Genomic DNA, 27,015 nt, shown 5'->3' on the forward strand with positions numbered 1-27,015 from the left:
TGTACTCCTCAATGTCATAGGATGAATCCCGGAACATATTCCAGTCTGTGCTAGTAAAACAGTCCTGTAGCTTAGCATCTGCTTCATCTGACCACTTTCTTATTGACAAGGTCACTGGTTTAGTTTTTGCTTGTAAGCAGGAATCAGGAGGATAGAATGATGGTCAGATTTCTCAAATGGAGTGCAAGGTAGAGCTTTGTACGCGTCTCTGTGTGTGGATTAAGGTGGTCTAGAGTTTTTTTTCCCTCTGGTTGCACATTTAACATGCTGGTAGAAATGAGGAAAAACGGATTTAAGTTTCGAAGAATACAGATGAAAACTCTCTAGGTAGATAGTGTGGTCTACTACAGGTTATCATGAGATAATCTACCTCAGGCGAGCAAAACCTTGAGACTTCCTTAGATTTGCGTGCACCAGCTGTTGTTTACAAATATACATAGACCGTCACGCCTTCTCTGACCAGAGGCCGCTGTTCTATCCTGCCGATACAGTGTATAACCAGCCACGACTCTCTGAAACATAAGATATTACAGTTTTTAATGTCCCGTTGGTAGGATATACGTGCTTTCAGTTCGTCCACTTTATTATCCAGCGATTGTACGTCGGCCAATAGTACAGATGGCAAAGGCAGATTAGCCACTCGTCGCCGGATCCTCACAAGATACCGACGATCTCCTTCCGCGAAACCTCCGTCTCTTTCTCCTGCGAATGACGGGGATGGGGGCCTGTTTGGTTGTCTGGAGTAAATCCCTCTCGGCCGACTCATTAAAGAAAAATTATTCGTCCAATTCAAGGTAAGTAGTCGCTGTTCTGATGTCCAGACACTCTTTTCGGTCATTATGTACAAAATAAGTTACAAACAATGCGAAAAAAAACAAACAAAATAGCACAGTTAGTTATAGAGCCCATAAAACGGCAGCCTTCCCCTCCGGCGCCATTCTGACTTGCATACTATAGCCCGAGTCGCGCCAACCAGAGCAACTATAATTATGAAGGACATAAATCAAAGACATCATGCTGCTTTGTTGATGAGAGAGGAGAGGTGTATAGACATAGCTTCGTACAGAGCTGTACTATAATGTTGTAATATTATGGTCTGTAGAGATGGCTCAGTACAGAGCTGTACTATAATGTTGTAATATTATGGTCTGTAGAGATGGCTCAGTACAGAGCTGTACTACTGTAATATTATGGTCTGTAGAGATGGCTCAGTACAGAGCTGTACTATAATGTTGTAATATTATGGTCTGTAGAGATGGCTCAGTACAGAGCTGTACTACTGTAATATTATGGTCTGTAGAGATGGCTCAGTACAGAGCTGTACTATAATGTTGTAATATTATGGTCTGTAGAGATGGCTCAGTACAGAGCTGTACTGCTGTAATATTATGGTCTGTAGAGATGGCTCAGTACAGAGCTGTACTGCTGTAATATTATGGTCTGTAGAGATGGCTCAGTACAGAGCTGTACTGCTGTAATATTATGGTCTGTAGAGATGGCTCAGTACAGAGCTGTACTGCTGTAATATTATGGTCTGTAGAGATGGCTCAGTACAGAGCTGTATTTCTCCTCTACTCTCAGTAGTAGTGACCTTCTCCTCTACCTGGTATTAGCTGGTGTAGTAGTGACCTTCTCCTCTACCTGGTATTAGCCGGTGTAGTAGTGACCTTCTCCTCTACCTGGTATTAGCCGGTGTAGTAGTGACCTTCTCCTCTACCTGGTATTAGCTGGTGTAGTAGTGACCTTCTCCTCTACCTGGTATTAGCCGGTGTAGTAGTGACCTTCTCCTCTACCTGGTATTAGCCGGTGTAGTAGTGACCTTCTCCTCTACCTGGTATTAGCTGGTGTAGTAGTGACCTTCTCCTCTACCTGGTATTAGCTGGTGTAGTAGTGACCTTCTCCTCTACCTGGTATTAGCTGGTGTAGTAGTGACCTTCTCCTCTACCTGGTATTAGCTGGTGTAGTAGTGACCTTCTCCTCTACCTGGTATTAGCCGGTGTAGTAGTGACCTTCTCCTCTACCTGGTATTAGCTGGTGTAGTAGTGACCTTCTCCTCTACCTGGTATTAGCTGGTGTAGTAGTGACCTTCTCCTCGACCTGGTATTAGCTGGTGTAGTAGTGACCTTCTCCTCTACCTGGTATTAGCCGGTGTAGTAGTGACCTTCTCCTCTACCTGGTATTAGCCGGTGTAGTAGTGACCTTCTCCTCTACCTGGTATTAGCCGGTGTAGTAGTGACCTTCTCCTCGACCTGGTATTAGCCGGTGTAGTAGTGACCTTCTCCTCTACCTGGTATTAGCTGGTGTAGTAGTGACCTTCTCCTCGACCTGGTATTAGCTGGTGTAGTAGTGACCTTCTCCTCTACCTGGTATTAGCTGGTGTAGTAGTGACCTTCTCCTCTACCTGGTATTAGCTGGTGTAGTAGTGACCTTCTCCTCTACCTGGTATTAGCTGGTGTAGTAGTGACCTTCTCCTCTACCTGGTATTAGCTGGTGTAGTAGTGACCTTCTCCTCTACCTGGTATTAGCTGGTGTAGTAGTGACCTTCTTCTCTACCTGGTATTAGCTGGTGTAGTAGTGACCTTCTCCTCTACCTGGTATTAGCTGGTGTAGTAGTGACCTTCTCCTCTACCTGGTATTAGCCGGTGTAGTAGTGACCTTCTCCTCTACCTGGTATTAGCTGGTGTAGTAGTGACCTTCTCCTCTACCTGGTATTAGCTGGTGTAGTAGTGACCTTCTCCTCTACCTGGTATTAGCCGGTGTAGTAGTGACCTTCTCCTCTACCTGGTATTAGCTGGTGTAGTAGTGACCTTCTCCTCTACCTGGTATTAGCCGGTGTAGTAGTGACCTTCTCCTCGACCTGGTATTAGCCGGTGTAGTAGTGACCTTCTCCTCTACCTGGTATTAGCTGGTGTAGTAGTGACCTTCTCCTCTACCTGGTATTAGCTGGTGTAGTAGTGACCTTCTCCTCTACCTGGTATTAGCCGGTGTAGTAGTGACCTTCTCCTCTACCTGGTATTAGCCGGTGTAGTAGTGACCTTCTCCTCTACCTGGTATTAGCCGGTGTAGTAGTGACCTTCTCCTCTACCTGGTATTAGCTGGTGTAGTAGTGACCTTCTCCTCTACCTGGTATTAGCTGGTGTAGTAGTGACCTTCTCCTCTACCTGGTATTAGCTGGTGTAGTAGTGACCTTCTTCTCTACCTGGTATTAGCTGGTGTAGTAGTGACCTTCTTCTCTACCTGGTATTAGCTGGTGTAGTAGTGACCTTCTCCTCTACCTGGTATTAGCTGGTGTAGTAGTGACCTTCTCCTCTACCTGGTATTAGCCGGTGTAGTAGTGACCTTCTCCTCTACCTGGTATTAGCTGGTGTAGTAGTGACCTTCTCCTCTACCTGGTATTAGCTGGTGTAGTAGTGACCTTCTCCTCTACCTGGTATTAGCCGGTGTAGTAGTGACCTTCTCCTCTACCTGGTATTAGCTGGTGTAGTAGTGACCTTCTCCTCTACCTGGTATTAGCCGGTGTAGTAGTGACCTTCTCCTCGACCTGGTATTAGCCGGTGTAGTAGTGACCTTCTCCTCTACCTGGTATTAGCTGGTGTAGTAGTGACCTTCTCCTCGACCTGGTATTAGCCGGTGTAGTAGTGACCTTCTCCTCTACCTGGTATTAGCTGGTGTAGTAGTGACCTTCTCCTCTACCTGGTATTAGCCGGTGTAGTAGTGACCTTCTCCTCTACCTGGTATTAGCCGGTGTAGTAGTGACCTTCTCCTCTACCTGGTATTAGCTGGTGTAGTAGTGACCTTCTCCTCTACCTGGTATTAGCTGGTGTAGTAGTGACCTTCTCCTCTACCTGGTATTAGCCGGTGTAGTAGTGACCTTCTCCTCTACCTGGTATTAGCCGGTGTAGTAGTGACCTAATCCTCTACCTGGTATTAGCTGGTGTAGTAGTGACCTTCTCCTCTACCTGGTATTAGCCGGTGTAGTAGTGACCTTCTCCTCTACCTGGTATTAGCCGGTGTAGTAGTGACCTTCTCCTCTACCTGGTATTAGCCGGTGTAGTAGTGACCTTCTCCTCTACCTGGTATTAGCCGGTGTAGTAGTGACCTTCTCCTCTACCTGGTATTAGCTGGTGTAGTAGTGACCTTCTCCTCTACCTGGTATTAGCCGGTGTAGTAGTGACCTTCTCCTCTACCTGGTATTAGCCGGTGTAGTAGTGACCTTCTCCTCTACCTGGTATTAGCTGGTGTAGTAGTGACCTTCTCCTCTACCTGGTATTAGCTGGTGTAGTAGTGACCTTCTCCTCTACCTGATATTAGCTGGTGTAGTAGTGACCTTCTCCTCTACCTGGTATTAGCCGGTGTAGTAGTGACCTTCTCCTCTACCTGGTATTAGCCGGTGTAGTAGTGATCTTCTCCTCTACCTGGTATTAGCTGGTGTAGTAGTGACCTTCTCCTCTCCTTGTCTTTCGCCAGCTCCAGCAGGGTTTATAAAGCCAGGCAGCTGGAGGGAATTTAAGCCTGTATGCTGAGATGTTACAGGAAAGGGCACACAAAAGAGTCCCTAGTGGCACTCTATTCCCTATTTATATACTGTAGTGCACTACTACCCTGTGGCCCATCTGGTCAAAAGTAGTGCACTGTGTAGGGAATAGAGTGCCACTTTGGGAAGTAGCCTCAGTGAAAACCGCGTCATACATCTCAACATGGCATTTCAGTGGTAAGGGGATGTTACGTCAATCCCCCTGTCTGCTGCCTACAAGTGGTCTTTAAAGAGCAAACCGCATCACAATACAAGCTATGACAACGACGACGTGGTCGAAACGCTGCAGCTTTTTTAATAGAATAATACCATGAACTAAACACTGAGCTCACCGTGAAACTGTCCCTTTTTTGGAAGTGGTTATTTTTTTTCTTCTTCTTTTTGTGGAAAGCTCTGGACTCGTCACAACCATTCTCACCCTTCTCTCTCCATCTCTCTCTTCATCTCTCTGTCCCATATCTCTCCAGAACTCTATCCGGCACAACCTGTCCCTCCACAGTCGGTTCGTCCGCGTGCAGAACGAGGGGACAGGGAAGAGTTCCTGGTGGATGCTAAACCCTGAGGGAGGGAAGACTGGGAAGTCCCCTCGACGTAGAGCAGCCTCCATGGACAACAACAACAGCAAGTTCGCCAAGAGCAGAGGACGGGCTGCTAAGAAGAAGGTACAGAAATAAACTGTTGTTCAATGTCTTTATTATATTACCTACAGTATCTATAAAGTATCTATATCTATACAGTATCTATATCTATACAGTATCTATACAGTATCTATATCTATACAGTATCTATATCTATACAGTATCTATACAGTATCTATATCTATACAGTATCTATACAGTATCTATATCTATACAGTATCTATATCTATACAGTATCTATGCAGTATTTATATCTATACAGTATCTATACAGTATCTATACAGTATCTATAAAGTATCTATATCTATACTGTATCTATCTATACAGTATCTATACAGTATCTATATCTATACTGTATCTATACAGTATCTATATCTATACAGTATGTATATCTATACAGTATCTATACAGTATCTATACAGTATCTATACAGTAGCTATATCTATACAGTATCTATACAGTATCTATATCTATACAGTATCTATACAGTATCTATACAGTATCTATATCTATACAGTATCTATATCTATACCATATATATACAGTATCTTTATCTATACAGTATCTATACAGTATCTATACAGTATCTATATCTATACAGTATCTATATCTATACAGTATCTATACAGTATCTATATCTATACAGTATCTATACAGTATCTATATCTATACAGTATCTATACAGTATCTATATCTATACAGTATCTATACAGTATCTATATCTATACAGTATCTATGCAGTATCTATACAGTATCTATACAGTATCTATATCTATACAGTATCTATATCTATACAGTATCTATACAGTATCTATATCTATACATTATCTATACAGTATCTATACAGTATCTATATCTATACCATATATATACAGTATCTTTATCTATACAGTATCTATACAGTATCTTTATCTATACAGTATCTATACAGTATCTATACAGTATCTTTATCTATACAGTATCTATACAGTATCTATATCTATACAGTATCTATACAGTATCTATATCTATACAGTATCTATATCTATACAGTATCTATACAGTATCTATATCTATACAGTATCTATACAGTATCTATATCTATACAGTATCTATACAGTATCTATATCTATACAGTATCTATACAGTATCTATATCTATACAGTATCTATGCAGTATCTATACAGTATCTATACAGTATCTATATCTATACAGTATCTATATCTATACAGTATCTATACAGTATCTATATCTATACATTATCTATACAGTATCTATACAGTATCTATATCTATACCATATATATACAGTATCTTTATCTATACAGTATCTATACAGTATCTTTATCTATACAGTATCTATACAGTATCTATACAGTATCTTTATCTATACAGTATCTATACAGTATCTATATCTATACAGTATCTATACAGTATCTATATCTATACAGTATCTATACAGTATCTATATCTATACAGTATCTATACAGTATCTATATCTATACAGTATCTATACAGTATCTATATCTATACAGTATCTATACAGTATCTATACAGTATCTATATCTATACAGTATCTATATCTATACAGTATCTATACAGTATCTATATCTATACATTATCTATACAGTATCTATACAGTATCTATATCTATACCATATATATACAGTATCTTTATCTATACAGTATCTATACAGTATCTTTATCTATACAGTATCTATACAGTATCTATACAGTATCTTTATCTATACAGTATCTATACAGTATCTATATCTATACAGTATCTATACAGTATCTATATCTATACAGTATCTATACAGTATCTATATCTATACAGTATCTATACAGTATCTATATCTATACAGTATCTATACAGTATCTATATCTATACAGTATCTATACAGTATCTATATCTATACAGTATCTATACAGTATCTATATCTATACAGTATCTATACAGTATCTATATCTATACAGTATCTATACAGTATCTATACAGTATCTATACAGTATCTATACAGTATCTATATCTATACAGTATCTATATCTATACAGTATCTATACAGTATCTATATCTATACAGTATCTATACAGTATCTATACAGTATCTATATCTATACAGTATCTATACAGTATCTATATCTATACAGTATCTATACAGTATCTATACAGTATCTATACAGTATCTATATCTATACAGTATCTATATCTATACAGTATCTATACAGTATCTACATCTATACAGTATCTATATCTATACAGTGTCTATCTATACAGTATCTATACAGTATCTATACAGTATCTATATCTATACAGTATCTATATCTATACCATATATATACAGTATCTTTATCTATACAGTATCTATACAGTATCTATATCTACACAGTATCTATATCTATACCATATATACATACAGTATCTGTATCTATACAGTATCTATATCTATACCATATATATACAGTATCTATACAGTATCTATAGGCAGACCATGAGTTTTTCCTGACCAGGCCAGGTCTCTTGAGAGGGCCTTAATGATTTGATACCTACAGTTGAAGTCGGAAGTTTATATACATTTAGGTTGGAGTCATTAAAACTCATTTTTCAACCACTCCACAAATTTCTTGTTAACAAACTATAGTTTTGGCAAGTCGGTTAGGACATCTACTTTGTGCATGACACAAGTAATTTTTAATCAATTGTTTACAGACAGGTTATTTCACTTATAATTCACTGTATCACAATTCCAGTGGGTCAGAAGTTTACATACACTAAGTTGACTGTGCCTTTAAACAGCTTGGAAAATCCCAGAAAATGATGTCATAGCTTTAGAAGCTTCTGATAGGCTAATTGATATAATTTGAGTCAATTGGAGGTTTACCTGTGGATGTATTTCAAGGCCTACCTTCAAACTCAGTGCCTCTTTGCTTGACATCATGGGGAAATCAAAAGAAATCAGCCAAGACCTCAGAAAAATAATTGTAGACCTCCACAAGTCTGGTTCATCCTTGGGAGCAATTTCCAAACACCTGAAGGTACCACGTTCATCTGTACAAACAATAGTACACAAGTATAAACACCATGGGACCACGCAGCCGTCATACCGCTCAGGAAGGAGACGCATTCTGTCTCCTAGAGATGAACGTACTTTAGTGTGAAAAGTGCAAATCAATCCCAGAACAACAGCAAAGGACCTTGTGAAGATGCTGGAGGAAACAGGTACAAAAGTATCTATATCCACAGTAAAACGAGTCCTATATCGACATAACCCGAAAGGCCACTCAGCAAGGAAGAAGCCACTGCTCCAAAACCGCCATAAAAAGCCAGACTACAGTTTGCAACTGCACATGGGGACAAAGATCGTACTTTTTGGAGAAATGTCCTCTGGTCTGATGAAACAAAAATAGAACTGTTTGGCCATAATGACCATCATTATGTTTGAAGGAAAAAGGGGGAGGCTTGCAAGCCGAAGAACACCATCCCAACCGTGAAGAACGGGGGTGGCAGAATCATGTTGTGTGGGTGCTTTGCTGCAGGAGGGACTCGTGCACTTCACAAAATAGATGGCATCATGAGGTAGGAAAATTATGTGGATATATTGAAGCAACATCTCAAGACATCAATCAAGAAGTTAAGCTTGGTCGCAAATGGGTCTTCCGAATGGACATTGACCCCAAGCATACTTCCAAAGTTATGGCAAAATGGCCTAAGGACGACAAAGTCAAGGTATTGGAGTGGCCATCACAAAGCCCTGACCTCAATCCTATAGAAAATTTGTGGGCAGAACTGAAAAAGCAGAGGCCTACAAACCTGACTCAGTTACACCAGCTCTGTCAGGAGGAATGGGCCAAAATTCACCCAACTTATTGTGGGAAGCTTGTGGAAGGCTACCCGAAACGTTTGACCCAAGTTAAACAATTTAAAGGCAATGCTACCAAATACTAATTGAGTGTATGTAAACTTATGACCCACTGGGAATGTGATGAAAGAAATAGAAGCTGAAATAAATCATTCTCTCTACTATTATTCTGACATTTCACATTCTTAAAATAAAGTGGCGACCCAAACTGACCTAAAATATGGCATTTTTACTAGGATTAAATGTCAGGAATTGTGAAAAACTGAGTTTGTGGATATATCCTTCATATCTGTTATCCTCTCTCTCATCTCTCTCCTCTCCTCTTTCCCCTCTCTCTCCTCTCCTATCTCTCCCCTCACCTCAATTCTCTCCTGTCCTCACTCCTCGCTTTCTCCTCGCTCTCTCCTCCAGTTGTCTCTCCAGGGTGGTCCTGATGGGGGAGCAGACATCCTAGGGGGAGGCACCTACTCCAAGTGGCCCGGCAGCCCCAACTCCCACAGCAACGATGACTTTGATGCTTGGAGCGGTTTCCGGCCGCGCACCTCCTCCAACGCCAGCACGCTCAGCGGACGCCTCTCGCCCTTCATGCCCGAGGACGACCTCGGAGACGGGGACGTGCACATGGGCTACCCAGGATCCTCTGGGGCCAAGATGGCGAACACATTGCCCAGCCTGTCAGAAATGGCGAGTTCTCTAGGTCAGTAAACCAGATAGAAACTACATAGGGACATTTCCTCAAGAAAATGTGCTTGCTAGTGTTAGTGTAGTGTTAGTGTTAGTGTAGTGTTAGTGTAGTGTTAGTGTTAGTGTAGTGTTAGTGTTAGTGTTAGTGTAGTGTTAGTGTAGTGTTTGTGTAGTGTTAGTGTAGTGGTAGTGTTGTGTAGTGTTAGTGTAGTGTTAGTGTAGTGTTAGTGTTAGTGTAGTGTTAGTGTTAGTGTTAGTGTAGTGTTAGTGTTAGTGTTAGTGTTAGTGTTAGTGTTAGTGCTAGTGTAGTGTAGTGTTAGTGTAATGTTAGTGTAGTGTTAGTGCTAGTGTGAGTGCTAGTGTTAGTGCAGTGTTAGTATAGTGTAGTGTTAGTGTTAGTGTAGTGTTAGTGCTAGTGCTGTGCTATAGCTAGTGTAGTGTGAGTGTAGTGTTAGTGCTAGTGTAGTGTAGTTTAGTGCTAGTGTAGTGTTAGTGTAATGTTAGTGTAGTGTTAGTGTAGTGTAGTGTTAGTGTTAGTGCTAGTGTTAGTGTAGTGTTAGTGCTAGTGTTAGTGTAGTGTTAGTGTAGTGTTAGTGTAGTGTTAGTGTTAGTGTTAGTGTTAGTGCTAGTGTAGTGTTAGTGTAGTGTTAGTGTTAGTTTAGTGTTAGTGTTAGTGTGAGTGTAGTGCTAGTGTAGTGCTAGTGTAGTGTTAGTGTGAGTGTAGTGCTAGTGTAGTGTAGTGATAGTGTAGTGATAGTGTAGTGTAGTGTTAGTGTAGTGTTAGTATAGTGTTAGTGTAGTGCTAGTGTTAGTGTAGGTGCTAGTGTTAGTGTAGTGTCAGTGCTAGTGCTGTGCTATAGTGAGTGTAGTGTTAGTGCTAGTGTAGTGTTAGTGTTAGTGTAGTGTAGTGTTACTGTAGTGTTAGTGTAGTGAAGTTCTAGTGTAGTGTTAGTGTAGGTGCTAGTGTTAGTGTAGTGTTAGTGCTAGTGCTGTGCTATAGCTAGTGTAGTGTTAGTGTAGGTGCTAGTGTTAGTGTAGTGTTAGTGTTAGTGCTAGTGCTGTGCTATAGCTAGTGTAGTGTTAGTGCTAGTGCTAGTGCTAGGCTAGTGTTAGTGTTAGTGCTAGTGTAGTGCTAGTGTTAGTGCTAGTGTAGTGCTAGTGTTAGTGCTAGTGTTAGTGCTAGTGTTGGTGCTAGTGTTGGTGTTAGTGCTAGGCTAGTGTTAGTGTTAGTGCTAGTGCTGTGCTAGTGCTAGGCTAGTGCTGTGCTATAGCTAGTGTAGTGCTAGTGTAGTGCTAGTGTTAGTGCTAGTGTTAGTGCTAGTGCTTTGCTGTGCTAGTGCTAGGCTAGTGCTGTGCTATAGCTAGTATAGTGCTAGGCTAGTGCTGTGCTGATGATCTTTATCTCTTTTTTCAATGTCTTTAAAGGTTATTGACCACATTCTTATCTTCCGGTTCCCTAGGCCACCATCACCACAGCTCAGAGAACGTTATGGAGAACCTTCTGGATAACCTGAACCTCCTCTCTCCCAAGAACACCCAGGTGGGAGGAGGAGGGGGTGTGGGTCAAGGGTCATCCCAGAACTCCCCTTCCCCCTTAATGCAGGCCAGCCCCGGGGTAGGGGTGGGCTACCCCTCCTACTCCTCTCCCTCCATGGTCCCCCAGCAACAACCCCAGCAGCAGCAGGACTACCGCAAGTGTCGGTACAGCCAGGCAAGGATGAATGCTCTCTCCCCCATGTCCCCCAACCCCATGCAAACCCTGGGGGACATCAAGTCCAGCTTCAGCCCCTCATCTCTGGGTCAATATAACTGTCCTGCTGGCCTCCTCAAGGAGCTCCTGACCTCAGACTCTGACCCCCACGGGGACATGATGCCCTCGGTCGACACGGTGGTCTCTCAGTCTAGTGCAGGACGAAGCAGCGTACTACCTTCATACAACACCTCTCAGCACGGAGGAGGAGGAGGAAGAGGGGGGAGTCTTCACCCCCACCCACATTCTCACCCTCACCCCCACAGCCTCCCTCATCCCCAAACCCACCCTCACCTCCACAACCAAAGCCCACCCACTTCTGTCTCGTCCATGAACGGCTGCAACCTGATGTCTCTGAGCAGTTTGAGCCACAGCGGGGGAGGGGGTAACGGAACCCGCCTGGGGGTTAAGAACCCCATGCAGGTGCCCTACGGTCTCTCTACCCATGTAGGACCAGGGGGGATGCCCGGTGGGTTCTGCCCCATCAACACTAACGGATATGGGCGTCCCGGCCTGGGTCTTCCCCCCGCCCCCCATCACCACCACCACCTGGAGAAACTGCCCAGCGATCTGGACGACATGTCCATCGAGAGGTTCGAGTGTGATATGGAATCCATCCTTCACGACACCCTGATGGACGGAGACTCGCTGGACTTCAACTTTGAACCCATGGTGACCTCACAGGGGTTCACGACCCATGGGGTCAAGACGACCACGCATGGCTGGGTGTCGGGGTAGAGGACGGATGGACGTGCACTCTCTTACGCACGTACACGATGGAAGGACACAAGGCACACGTGGACTGACGGACACACACACACACACACACTCTCTCTCTAACACACACACCCACAGTGGTGTGTTTGAATAGAGGACGGACTCTCTCACACACAGAGGATCCTCTCTGACCATGTTTCCTTCCATCTGTCCTCTTCTACATGTTGCTTTTTATTACAGGGTCATAAACACTTAAAGCATCTCAGAATCACCATGGAAACTAACTGGCAGAGTATAAAAAAAAAACGCCCCCTTCACCCTATCCCTTCCGTCCTTCTAAACGGTGCCCTAGTCAGGGATATGCATCACCATCATCATTGTCATCGTTATCATCGCTGTCGTCCTCATCATCGTCATCACAGATATTATGGTCAAAAAGACTTCTCTCTGGTCGAAGCAGTCAGACAGTCAGACAGACAGTCAGTCAGTCAGACAGGACTGTGACTCACCAACCATCCTCTACCAATCAGAACCTTTTAGTTCATGTAAAGAAGCCAACTTCTGATCTGCTTTAGATGAAAACTCTTTCTCCCTCTGATGTAACTTCTGGTCTCAGCAGTCAGACAGACAGTCAGACAGACAGTCAGTCAGACAGACAGACAGTCACACAGTCAGACAGTCAGACAGACAGACAGACAGTCAGACAGACAGACAGTCACACAGTCAGACAGTCAGACAGACAGACAGACAGACAGTCAGACAGACAGACAGGACTGTTACTGTCTCTTTCTCCCTCTGATGTAACTTCTGGTCCCAACAGTCAGACAGACAGTCAGTCAGACAGTCAGACAGACAGTCAGACAGACAGTCAGTCAGACAGTCAGACAGTCACACAGTCAGACAGTCAGACAGTCAGACAGACAGACAGTCAGACAGACAGACAGGACTGTTACTGTCTCTTTCTCCCTCTGATGTAACTTCTGGTCCCAACAGTCAGACAGACAGTCAGTCAGACAGTCAGACAGACAGACAGTCAGACAGACAGGACTGTTACTGTCTCTTTCTCCCTCTGATGTAACTTCTGGTCCCAACAGTCAGACAGACAGACAGTCAGACAGTCACACAGTCAGACAGACAGACAGTCAGACAGACAGGACTGTTACTGTCTCTTTCTCCCTCTGATGTAACTTATCTGTGTAAATACAAAGAAAGTGCCAGACCGTCGTTGGAGCCAAACTGAAACGGCCTTTCTCTCTGTTGTTGCAGGGTAGTACAGCTGTGACCGTGTGCTTTCTCTGTTCTGTTCAGGTGCCAACTATATCTCAGTTACAGCAAAGTACTTTGCTATCAGTACCCACGTAATGACATCATCATGCAGAACCTTGTTCTGACTGAAGCCTTGGATGACATACCAGCGTTCACTGAACATGCCGTACACACACACACACACACACACACACACTATAATTATGACTAGCTGAATAGACCAGCTGACTGTCCCATCAGGCTGAACATCAATGACCTGCGACACCAAATGGAACCCTATTCCATATTTAGTGTACTACTGGCACCCTATTCCCTATTTAGTGTACTACTTTAGACCCTATATAGTGTACTACTTCAGACCAGGGCCCATGAGGCTCTATATAGTGTACTACTTTAGACCAGGGCCCATGAGGCTCTATATAGTGTACTACTTTAGACCAGGGCCCATGAGGCTCTATATAGTGTACTACTTTAGACCAGGGCCCATACAGCTCTATATAGTGTACTACTTTAGACCAGGGCCCATGAGGCTCTATATAGTGTACTACTTTAGACCAGGGCCCATGAGGCTCTATATAGTGTACTACTTTAGACCAGGGCCCATGAGGCTCTATATAAGGGAATGGGGTTCCATTTGGGACGCAGGCCTTAACCTGACATCAGTGTGCCTTTGTGTCTAAGAATGCACAGCTAAATGATTTGGACTGCATGAGAAGGTAGAGGGAAGATAGAGATAAGGTAGAGGGAAGATAGAGGGAAGACAGGGAAGATAGAGATAAGGTAGAGGGAAGATAGAGATAAGGTAGAGGGAAGATAGAGATAAGGTAGAGGGAAGATAGAGGGAAGACAGGGAAGATAGAGATAAGGTAGAGGGAAGATAGAGATAAGACAGGGAAGATAGAGATAAGGTAGAGGGAAGATAGAGATACGATAAAGGGAAGATAGAGGGAAGATAAGAGGGAAGATAGATGTAATGTGATATTTGATGGTGAGAGAAAGGGGGTTGGTTGAAAGTTATGAACTGTACATCCAGCTTGCACAAACCTGGTTGCAATGACATTACAAACCTGATTTCTGGTTGGAATGATGTCATTTCAACCATCTTTGACCTCAGGCAGTGTGTGCTGTTGGGTGCTTAGGACTCTCTAGCTAGGGATTCCTGGACTTTGTTACATCCAAACACCTTTTCTTGTAGCCCTGATATGGCTGTAGCCTGCATTGTTATGGCATAGAGTATACGTCTAATGCCTTGAGATACCATAATAATACCAGGTTATACTGGAGTTTATACAGCCGTATCAGGACTAGTGTTCTTGTTGCCTGGTTCATTGTACAGTATGTTCTGTCATTAGATGTGGACTATGTCATCGTGTAGTCGTGTATCATGTCATTATGTGGACTATGTCATCGTGTAGTCGTGTATCATGTCATTAGATGTGGACTATGTCATCGTGTAGTCGTGTATCATGTCATTAGATGTGGACTATGTCATCGTGTAGTCATGTATCATGTCATTAGATGTGGACTATGTCATCGTGTAGTCATGTATCATGTCATTAGATGTGGACTATGTCATTGTATAGTCGTGTATCATGTGACGTCCTGTACAGTACAGAGTTGAATTGTAAATCAGGAGAAATAACGTGTTGTGAATCGGAAAAAGAAAACTGGACGTGATATAGGATGTGTCTGAATTTGCACACTATTCCCTATATAGTGCACTACTTTTGACCGCCTCCCCCTGTAAAGTAGTGCACTATATAAGGAAAAGGGTTCCATTTAGGATGTTGTCATAGTTCCACTTCAAACACAAAGTGGGATGGAAATCGGTCACCTCTTCTCTCTCATGAGGGTGCTTCTCATTCAAACTGTCCACAGACAATGTTCTGTCGTTTGTTTTCATTATATTTCTTAATGTAAATAAATGAAATATATATAAATACAGTATATACACAGTACCAGTCAAAAGTTTGAACACACCTACTTTTTCTTTATTTTTACTATTTTCTACATTGTAGAATAATAGTGAAGACAACAAAACTTTGAAATAACAACATATGGAATCATGTAGTAACCAAAAAAGTGTTAAACAAATAAAAATATATTTTAGATTCTTCAAAGTAGCCACCCTTTGCCTTGATCACAGCTTTGCACACTCTTGGCATTCTCTCAACCAGCTTCATGAGGTAATCACCTGGAATGAATTTCAATTAACAGGTGTGACACGTTAAAAGTTAATTTGTGGAATTTCTTTCCTTCTTAAGGCATTTGAGCCAATCAGTTGTGTTGTGACAAGGTAGGGTTGGTATACAGAAGATAACCCTCTTTGGTAAAAGACCAAGTCCATATTATATCAAGAACAGCTCAAATAAGCAAAGAGAAACGACAGTCCATCATTACTTTAAGACATGAAGGTCAGCCAATCCGGAATTTTTTTTCAAGTGCAGTCGCAAAAACCATCAAGCGCTATGATGAAACTGGCTCTCATGAGGACTGTCACAGGAAAGGAAGACCCAGAGTTACCTCTGCTGCAGAGGATAAATTCATTAGAGTTACCAACCTCAGAAATTGCAGCCCAAATAAATGCTTCACAGAGTTCAAGTAACAGACACATCTCAACATCAACTGTTCAGAGGAGACTGCATGATTCAGGTCTTCATGGTCGAATTGCTGCAAAGAAAACACTACTAAAGGACACCAATAAGAAGAAGACACTTGCTTGGGCCAAGAAACACGAGCAATGGACATTAGACCGGTGGAAATCTGAGTCCAAATTTGAGATTTTTTGTTCCCAACCGCCATGTCTTTGTGAGAGGCAGAGTAGGTGAACGGATGATCTCCGCATGTGTGGTTCCCACCGTGAAGCATGGAGGAGGAAGTGTGAGGGTGCTTTGCTGGTGACACTGTCAGTGATTTAATTAGAATCCAAAGCACACTTAACCAGCATGGCTACCAAATCAAATCAAATGATATTGGTCACATACACATGGTTAGCAGATGTTAATGGGAGTGTAGCGAAATGCTTGTGCTTCTAGTTCTGACAGTGCAGTAATATCTAACAAGTAATCTAACAATACCCCAACAACTACCTAATGCACACAAATCTAAAGTGATGGAATAAGAATATGTAAATAAAAAATATATGGATAAGCACAGCATTCTGCAGCGATACGCCATCCCATCTGGTTTGCGCCTAGTGGGACTATAATTTGTTTTTCAACAGGACAATGACCCAACACACCTCCAGGCTGTGTAAGGGCTATTTAACCAAGAAGGAGAGTGATGGAGTGCTGCATCAGATGACCTGGCCTCCACAGTCACCCGACCTCAACCCAATTGAGATGGTTTGGGATGAGTTGGACCGCAGAGTGAAGGAAAAGCAGCCAACAAGTGCTCAGCATATGTGGGAACTCCTTCAAGACTGTTGGAAAAGCATTCCAGGTGAAGCTGGTTGAGAGAATGCCAAAAGTGTGCAAAGCTGTCATCAAATCAAAGGGTGGCTACTTCGAATCATCTCAAATATAAAATATATTTTGATTTGTTTAACACTTTTTTGGTTACTACATGATTCCATATGTGTTATTTCATAGTTTTGATGTCTTCACTATTATTCTACAATGTAGAAAATAGTCAAAATAAAGAAAAACCCTGGAATGAGTCGGTGTGTCCAAACTTTTGACTGGTACTGTATATGCACAAACAAACAAACAAACAAAAACACACACACACACACACACACACACACACACACACACACACACACACACACACACACACACACACACACACACACACACACACACACACACACACACACACACACACACACACACACACATACATACATCTGAGTTTGTTGTTTCTGTGTTCTTTGGTTTGTTCACTCAGTCAGAAGCCTCAGTTACTACCACAAGGCCTGGGCCTGGAGTAACTACCACAAGGCCTGGGCCTGGAGTAACTACCACAAGGCCTGGGCCTGGAGTAACTACCACAAGGCCTGGGCCTGGAGTTACTACCACAAGGCCTGGGCCTGGAGTAACTACCACAAGGCCTGGGCCTGGAGTAACTACCATAAGGCCTGGGCCTGGAGTTACTACCATAAGGCCTGGGCCTGGAGTTACTACCACAAGGCCTGGGCCTGGAGTAACTACCACAAGGCCTGGGCCTGGAGTAACTACCATAAGGCCTGGGCCTGGAGTAACTACCACAAGGCCTGGGCCTGGAGTTACTACCACAAGGCCTGGGCCTGGAGTTACTACCACAAGGCCTGGGCCTGGAGTTACTACCATAAGGCGTGGGCCTGGAGTTACTACCATAAGGCCTGGGCCTGGAGTTACTACCATAAGGCCTGGGCCTGGAGTTACTACCATAAGGCCTGGGCCTGGAGTTACTACCATAAGGCCTGGGCCTGGAGTTACTACCACAAGGCCTGGGCCTGGAGTTACTACCATAAGGCCTGGGCCTGGAGTTACTACCACAAGGCCTGGGCCTGGAGTTACTACCACAAGGCCTGGGCCTGGAGTTACTACCATAAGGCCTGGGCCTGGAGTTACTACCACAAGGCCTGGGCCTGGAGTTACTACCATAAGGCCTGGGCCTGGAGTTACTACCACAAGGCCTGGGCCTGGAGTTACTACCACAAGGCCTGGGCCTGGAGTTACTACCATAAGGCCTGGGCCTGGATTCAATGAGAGCTGATCAGTGTGATCACCATCTCAGTTCCTTCTCTTGCTCATCCAGACCTGGTCAATATCTGAGCTTTGTACAAACGACAACACAGATTATGTCATGTGTTGCTTTTCAACGTGTCAATACAAAACCGAGGATTATCTTTCAAAGCATATCAGTGACTACAAATGTGATTTTTTTTTTCTTCTCCATTGTATCGGTTAAGGATATCTGCAACATGTGACTCTGTTTTATTAGCTCGGTTAGAAGTTTGACACTTGAAGACAGCTGATTGGTTATTGGTTGAGAGTAAAGAGCATTGGTCATGTGGTAGTGAAGTCGAGTAGGTATTTGTTGGAAACTGATATTCAAGCTATTAAATATTAATGTTTATTGTCATGATTTACCATAGAACCACACAGAGAGTTAGGGATGCCAGAGAGACGCAAGAGAGATGTAGAGAATGGGACTGACATCTGTGTTTCCCCAAACGGCAGCCTATTCCCTATGTAGTGCACTACGTTTGACCAGAGCCCTAGAAGTAGTGAACTATATAGGGAATAGAGTGCCATTTGAGAAGTAAACATACAGAGGGGCGTTACAGAAGCTGCTGGAAGGCATTAGTGCCAGACGTTGTTGCCAATACGGTGCCTATAGATTGCATATACATTGCATATAAGTTGCCTATATGTTGCATATACATTGCCTATAAGTTGACTATACATTGAATATACGTTTCCTATACGTTTCCTATGCGCTAACTCTACGTTTCCTATACGTTGACTATATGTTGCCTATACGTTGACTATGAGTTGCCTATACGTTAACTATATGTTGCCTATATGTTGACTATGAGTTGCCTATACGTTAACTATATGTTGCCTATACGTTGACTATATGTTGCCTATACGTTGCCTATACGTTGCCCACCCAAACATGCCATATACTACAGCCAAGTTCTGCCTTTTGAAATTGAGATAATATATGTATCAGTTATTTCAAGTGACGTGTACAGAGTTATATGGATATATTGTTGATTATATTATGTATGTTTGTGCCGCTCACTCATTTCAGGATTTGAGATAGATAGAAATCATAGATATCAAAAGATTTGTCAATGTCAAAGAATTCGATCAAAAACATATCACAGTTGTGATCTTTACTAAGAACTGTAAATTATTTTAATTTTAATGAAAACATTTACTGATGATCCAACCTAATGAGCCAACCCAATGATTCAACCTAATGATCCAACCTAATGATCCAACCCAATGATTCAACCTAATGATCCAACCCAATGATTCAACCTAATGATTCAACTTAATGATTCAACTTAATGATTCAACTTAATGATTCAACCTAATGATCCAACCCAATGATTCAACCTAATGATCCAACCTAATGAGCCAACCCAATGATTCAACCTAATGATCCAACCCAATGATTCAACCTAATGATTCAACTTAATGATTCAACTTAATGATTAAACCTAATGATTCAACTTAATGATTCAACCTAATGATCCAACCCAATGATTCAACCTAATGATTCAACCTAATGATTCAACCTAATGATTCAACCTAATGATCCAACCCAATGATTCAACCTAATGATTCAACCTAATGATTCAACCTAATGATCCAATCTATGCATTTTATCCCTTGATTTTGATTTGTTTTGCTATTCTATTATTTTTGTCACTTTATTTGGCCCGAAGACAGACATGTTTTATTGTATCATAGAGCTGTGAAATATTATGGTATATTATGTTGTTGTCAGAATGATTGTATGTTTTAATCAGTTATATGAGAAAAAAATGAAGTATATTTAGAAAATAGATGATATTGCCAAGCTTTTTGTAAACTGACACTGTTATTCTTGTATTTAGCTACGGTTTGTAGGAAAGCTTAAAATATTAAGTGGAAATATATGATATATCTATAAACCTCTTGTGAGAAGCTAAGAAAGCTCAAAATAAGAAACTTTCTGGGACAATCCCTACTTAGATGGTGGATTTTGGACCAATTTATATAATTTAAAGAATAGAAAGCTATTTACTTTTACATTTTATAATTAACAAGTGCTCCTCGTGAACAGAGGAAGAAAGAAAAAATATTACATATTTAAAAAAATGAACTGTTACATTTCTTAACTCATGTACAGGAATAAATTGGATGTGTGCTGTGTAATTTGCAATCAAAAAGAATATATAACTTGTGCAACTTTAATGTATTAAAACAAATAAATGTACATCTTTGTCAAAGAAGTGTCTTCTTTAAAGGTCAGTCTCCTTATTGACTTATAACACCTTATAACAGCTCTATGCTGACTTATAACACCTTATAACAGCTCTATATTGACGTATACCACCTTATAACAGCTCTATATTGACTTATACCACCTTATAACATCAAATATATTGAATTAGACCACCTTATAACAGCTCTATATTGACTTATAACACCTTATAACAGCTCTATATTGACTTATACCACCTTATAACAGCTCTATATTGACTTATACCACCTTATAACAGCTCTATATTGACGTATACCACCTTATAAGAGCTATATTTTGACTTATAACACCTTATAACGGCTAGCTATATATTGACTTACAGTGTAACAGTTTATATATGTCAGGGATAAACATTGGAAATAATGAAAGACGCAGCTTTGTGTTGTTGATTTTTCCAAGGTAAAGTACAGAACGGAAGCGTTTATCCCACTTATACCACAGTTGCCAAAGCAAACGACTATTGCACACATTCCTGGAGCTGCAAATTGAGCAGCAGCTGCTGAAAAAATTAGCTCCTACAAATATTGAAATTTACATGTTTTTTTTGAGTTTTTAGAGTGAAGTACATTGGAAAAAAGCAAAAGAAAACTGCAAGACCGAATTGGAGACAAAACAAGCAACAAACAAAGAAGATAGGCTTTTGAAAAAGTAACTATTGTACAGTTATCTTAGCTAGCTGAATTGTTTACCAGTTGCTAAGCAGTTGCTAGGGACTCTCCTGGAAGAAGCTAGCTAGTTAACAAAGAATAACAAAGAATATCTAGTTAACAGAAGAAAACAAAGATAAAATAAGGACAGGAGAAAAAAGGACATCAAAGTGATAGACAATCCGGACACTTTCTTTCTAAAATTATCTGCCGAAATTGTTGCAACCCCTATTACTAGCCTGTTCAACCTCTCTTTCGTGTCGTCTGAGATTCCCAAAGATTGGAAAGCAGCTGCGGTCATCCCCCTCTTCAAAGGGGGGGACACTCTTGACCCAAACTGCTACCAACCTATATCTATCCTACCTTGCCTTTCTAAGGTCTTCGAAAGCCAAGTTAACAAACAGATCACCGACCATTTCGAATCCCACCGTACCTTCTCCGCTATGCTATCTGGTTTCAGAGCTGGTCATGGGTGCACCTCAGCCACGCTCAAGGTCCTAAACGATATCTTAACCGCCATCGATAAGAAACAGTACTGTGCAGCTGTATTCATTGACCTGGCTAAGGCTTTCGACTCTGTCAAGCACCACATCCTTATCGGCAGACTCAATAGCCTTGATTTCTCAAATGATTGCCTCGACTGGTTCACCAACTACTTCTCCGACAGAGTTCAGTGTGTCAAATCTGAGGGCCTGTTGTCCGGGCCTCTGGCAGTCTCTATGGGGGTGCCACAGGGTTCAATTAATGGGCTGACTCTCTTCTCTGTATATATATATGATGTTGCTCTTGCTGCTGGTGAGTCTCTGATCCACCTCTACGCAGACGACACCATTCTGTATACTTCTGGCCCTTCTTTGGACACTGTGTTAACAACCCTCCAGACGAGCTTCAATGCCATACAACTCTCCTTCCGTGGCCTCCAACTGCTCTTAAATACAAGTAAAACTAAATGCATGCTCTTCAACTGATCGCTGCCTGCACCTGCCCGCCCGTCCAGCATCACTACTCTGGATGGTTCTGACTTAGAATATGTGGACATCTACAAATACCTAGGTGTCTGGTTAGACTAAACTCTCCTTCCAGACTCACATAAAACATCTCCAATCCAAAGTTAAATCTAGAATTAGCTTCCTATTTCGCAACAAAGCATCCTTCACTCATGCTTCCAAACATACCCTCGACTTTGGCGATGTCATTTACAAAATAGCCTCCAACACTCTACTCAACAAGCCTGATGCAGTCTATCACAGTGCCATCCGTTTTGTCACCAAAGCCCCATATACTACCCACCACTGCGACCTGTATGCTCTCGTTGGCTGGCCCTCACTTCATACTCGTCGCCAAACCCACTGGCTCCAGGTCATCTACAAGACCCTGCTAGGTAAAGTCCCGCCTTATCTCTGCTCGCTGGTCACCATAGCTGCACCCACCCGTAGCACACGTTCTTGCAGGTATATCTCACTTGTCACCCCCAAAGCCAATTCCTCCTTTGGCCGCCTCTCCTTCCAGTTCTCTGCTGCCAATGACTGGAACGAACTACAAAAATCTCTAAAACTGGAAACACTTATCTCCCTCACTAGCTTTAAGCACCAATTGTCAGAGCAGCTCACAGATCACTGCACCTGTACATAGCCTTTCTATAAAAAGCCCAAACCACTACCTCGTCCCCTACTGTATTTATTTATTTATTTTGCTCCTTTGCACCCCAGTATTTGTACTTTGCACACTCATCTACTGTCAAACCTACCATTCCAGTGTTTTAATTGCTATATTGTATTTACTTCGCCACCATGGCCTATTTATTGCCTTTACCTCCCTTATCTCACCTCATTTGCTCACATTGAATATAGACTCATTTTTCTACTGTATTATTTACTGTATGTTTGTTTTACTCCATGTGTAACTCTGTGTTGTTGTATGTGTCGAACTGCTGTGCTTTATCTTGACCAGGTCGCAGTTGTAAATGAGAACTTGTTCTCAACTTGCCTACCTGGTTAAATAAAGGTGAAATAAATAAATACATTTTAAAAACATGTAGAGGCAGAAATACACTGCTCAAAAAAATAAAGGGAACACTAAAATAACACATCCTAGATCTGAATGAATGAAATAATATTATTAAATACTTTTTTCTTTACATAGTTGAATGTGCTGACAACAAAATCACACAAAAATAATCAATGGAAATCCAATTTATCAACCCATGGAGGTCTGGATTTGGAGTCACACTCAAAATTAAAGTGGAAAACCACACTACAGGCTGATCCAACTTTGATGTAATGTCCTTAAAATATGTAAAAATGAGGCTCAGCAGTGTGTGTGGCCTCCACGTGCCTGTATGACCTCCCTACAACGCCTGGGCATGCTCCTGATGAGGTGGCGGATGGTGTCCTGAGGGATCTCCTCCCAGACCTGGACTAAAGTATCCGCCAACTCCTGGACAGTCTGTGGTGCAACGTGGCGTTGGTGGATGGAGCGAGACATGATGTCCCAGATGTGCTCAATTGGATTCAGGTCTGGGGAACGGGCGGGCCAGTCCATAGCATCAATGCCTTCCTCTTGCAGGAATTGCTGACACACTCCAGCCACATGAGGTCTAGCATTGTCTTGCATTAGGAGGAACCCAGGGCCAACCGCACCAGCATATGGTCTCACAAGGGGTCTGAGGATCTCATCTCGGTACCTAATGGCAGTCAGGCTACCTCTGGCGAGCACATGGAGGGCTGTGCGGCCCCCCAAAGAAATGCCACCCCACACCATGACTGACCCACCGCCAAACCGGTCATGCTGGAGGATGTTGCAGGCAGCAGAACGTTCTCCACGGCGTCTCCAGACTCTGTCACATCTGTCACGTGCTCAGTGTGAACCTGCTTTCATCTGTGAAGAGCACAGGGCGCCAGTGGCGAATTTGCCAATCTTGGTGTTCTCTGGCAAATGCCAAACGTCCTGCATGGTGTTGGGCTGTAAGCACAACCCCCACCTGTGGACGTCGGGCCCTCATACCACCCTCAGTGGTCTGTTTCTGACCGTTTGAGCAGACACATGCACATTTGTGGCCTGCTGGAGGTCATTTTGCAGGGCTCTGGCAGTTATCCTTGCACAAAGGCGGAGGTAGCGGTCCTGCTGCTGGGTTGTTGCCCTCCTACGGCCTCCTCCACGTCTCCTGATGTACTGGCCTGTCTCCTGGTAGCGCCTCCATGCTCTGGACACTACGCTGACAGACACAGCAAACCTTCTTGCCACAGCTCGCATTGATGTGCCATCCTGGATGAGCTGCACTACCTGAGCCACTTGTGTGGGTTGTAGACTCCGTCTCATGCTACCACTAGAGTGAAAGCACCGCCAGCATTCAAAAGTGACCAAAACATCAGCCAGGAAGCATAGGAACTGAGAAGTGGTCTGTGGTCCCCACCTGCAGAACCACTCCTTTATTGGGGGTGTCTTGCTAATTGCCTATAATTTCCACCTGTTGTCTATTCCATTTGCACAACAGCATGTGGAATGTATTGTCAATCAGTGTTGCTTCCTAAGTGGACAGTTTGATTTCACAGAAGTGTGATTGACTTGGAGTTACATTGTGTTGTTTAAGTGTTCCCTTTATTTTTTTGAGCAGTGTATAACATGTTCATTGCTGTTTTCATCTTATTACCGAATTCATACTTTCTCATATTTTGGTTGCTAGAGACGCAACCAAGTCCTTGTTCGATTAGTTCGATATTTATGGACGTGATCCAGTTGTTTGTTTTATATGCTCCATAGCAACGTTCTTATCCCTTCATGACAACGTTCTTATCCCTTCATGACAACGTTCTTATCTATTCATAACAACGTTCTTATCCCTTCATGGCAACGTTCTTATCCCTTCATGACAACGTTCTTATCTATTCATAACAACGTTCTTATCCCTTCATGGCAACGTTCTTATCCCTTCATGACAACGTTCTTATCTATTCATAACAACGTTCTTATCCCTTCATGGCAACGTTCTTATCCCTTCATAACAACGTTCTTATCCCTTGCTTGCTAGCTAGCCAACTCGTTACGGCTAACAACTCACGACCTCTGCAGCCAGAATAACAGCAAAGTAGCTGTGTTTGCGATTGTTTAAGCTGTTTTCTAGTGACATTCATTTGGATACATCCATAACTATGAGCTGATGAGGCCTGATTTTCCCTGACATAGCTCGAAATTTCACCTTCTCGTCAACACACTCATCGACACAGTTCATTACGAAGGAGATCGCATTGCGTATCCAAACACTGGGCTAGAAGCTAGCTAAATAGTTTGTTGCTAGGAAACCTGCCAATATGACAACCAAATGATCAGTTGCTGAAAACAGCTGGTCAAACTAGAAATGTAATGTGGAAGGATTTGACAGCATAGTGCCACTGCAACTGGAGGAGGGACCGGAGAAATTAATGTTCATCAGAATGACGCTCCCAACAACAAAAAAATTCTCTGCCAAAAAAAAAATCAATTGGTAGCAAGCTAGCTATGTTTTTCTTCCTTGGACCTGCGTTTACAATGTATCAAATTTCAGTTTGTGTGGTTGTTGGTTTAGCTTTCTGTAATTTTGTACGGTCTGCATGTGTAAGTGCATATCGCGTCATGATTGCAAGGTGTCCTGATATCTTTTCCAACTGCCCATTTATCTGATTTAAATATCCCTTCTAGAATTCCCTTCTAGCCAATCAGAAACGAGTATTCAACAACGCTGTGGTATAATTAAGCAATTAGGCCCGAGGGGGTGTGGTGTATGGCCAACGCGGTGTGCCTGGACAGAGCCATGGTATATTGGCCAATTACCACAAACCACGAGGTGCCTTATTGCTATTATTAACGGGTTACCAATGTAATTAGAACAGTAAAAATGTATGTTTAGTCATACCACGGCTTTCAGCCAATCAGCATTCAGGGCTCGAACCACCTGGTTTATAATGGCTTATAACACCTTATAACAGCTATATATTGACTTATAACACCTTATAATAGCTATACATTGACTTATAACACCTTCTGACTACTTCTGGAGGTGGTCAGGAAGATATGATCACAAATCAGATCACAATGTCCCTTTTAATCGTCTACCTGTCAAAAGATGTGGGCACAATTAGAAGGTGGACAAGATCAGGAAAAAAGACACATGTTAGAAGCAGGTATAAACGGGGCTTCTGTGTAAGACCAGGGTTGGGAAACGTTAATGTGGATGAAAGCCACAAATAAACGGAACTCATCATGAGGGGCCGTATACACATGCAGTCAGAGCATAAGCAAATTTTTTCTGTAAAGTAGACTGACTAACATATACAGTACAAGTCAAAAGTTTGGACACACCTACTCATTCAAGGGTTTTTCTTTATTTGTACTATTTTCGAAATAGTACAATAACAGTGAAAACATCAGAACTATGAAATAACACTCACGTAGTGACCAAAAAAGTGTTAAACAAATCAAAATATATTTTAGATTTTAGATTCTTCACCCTTTGTTTCATGACGTTGTCACCTGGACTGCATTTAAATTAACGGGTGTGCCTTGTTAATAGTTAATTTGTGGATTTCTTTCCTTCTTACTGCGGTTGAGTCAATCAGTTGTGTTGTGACAAGGTAGGGGTGGTATACAGAAAATTGACCTGTTTGGTAAAAGACCAAGTCCATATTATGGCAAGAGCAGCTCAAATAAGAAAAACTTGTCTCTCTGCTACCGCACAGCAAAAGGTCCAAGAGGCTTCTATCCCCATAAGGCTCCTGAACAGCTCGACTAACCTGTAGTCTCCTGGTCAGAGAGGAGGATTAGCGGATGTCAGAGGACCTGCTTTCCCGCACCCTGTGGTTCCACGTCGGTGGAGGGCCCTGTGACTGTACACCAGCCCATCAATCGGTCCTCCTGTATCGTTGGCCCCGTGTTTTGGGATGTAGATGTGGTCATCCTCCTTGCTCCCGGAGAGGGAACCCACTCCTGCCACCTGCCTCCCCG

General features: G+C 42.4%; 1 protein-coding gene across 1 annotated transcript in view; it reads left to right on the forward strand.

Moving 5' to 3' along the window:
- foxo1a (forkhead box O1 a) overlaps positions 1–20,344 on the forward strand; it is a 112,225-nt gene extending 91,881 nt beyond the window's left edge. Inside the window, exons 2-4 of the mRNA XM_014163676.3 lie at positions 5,002–5,196; positions 9,421–9,706; positions 11,154–20,344. Of these exons, the coding sequence (XP_014019151.3) occupies positions 5,002–5,196; positions 9,421–9,706; positions 11,154–12,181 (1,509 nt within the window). The 3' untranslated portion in view covers positions 12,182–20,344. The remainder of the gene's footprint in view (positions 1–5,001; positions 5,197–9,420; positions 9,707–11,153) is intronic.
- Positions 20,345–27,015: the final 6,671 nt, after the last annotated feature.

The sequence above is a fragment of the Salmo salar genome, chromosome 20 (assembly GCF_965601325.2).
Source record: "Salmo salar chromosome 20, fSalSal1, whole genome shotgun sequence".
Classification (NCBI taxonomy): Eukaryota; Metazoa; Chordata; class Actinopteri; order Salmoniformes; family Salmonidae; genus Salmo; species Salmo salar.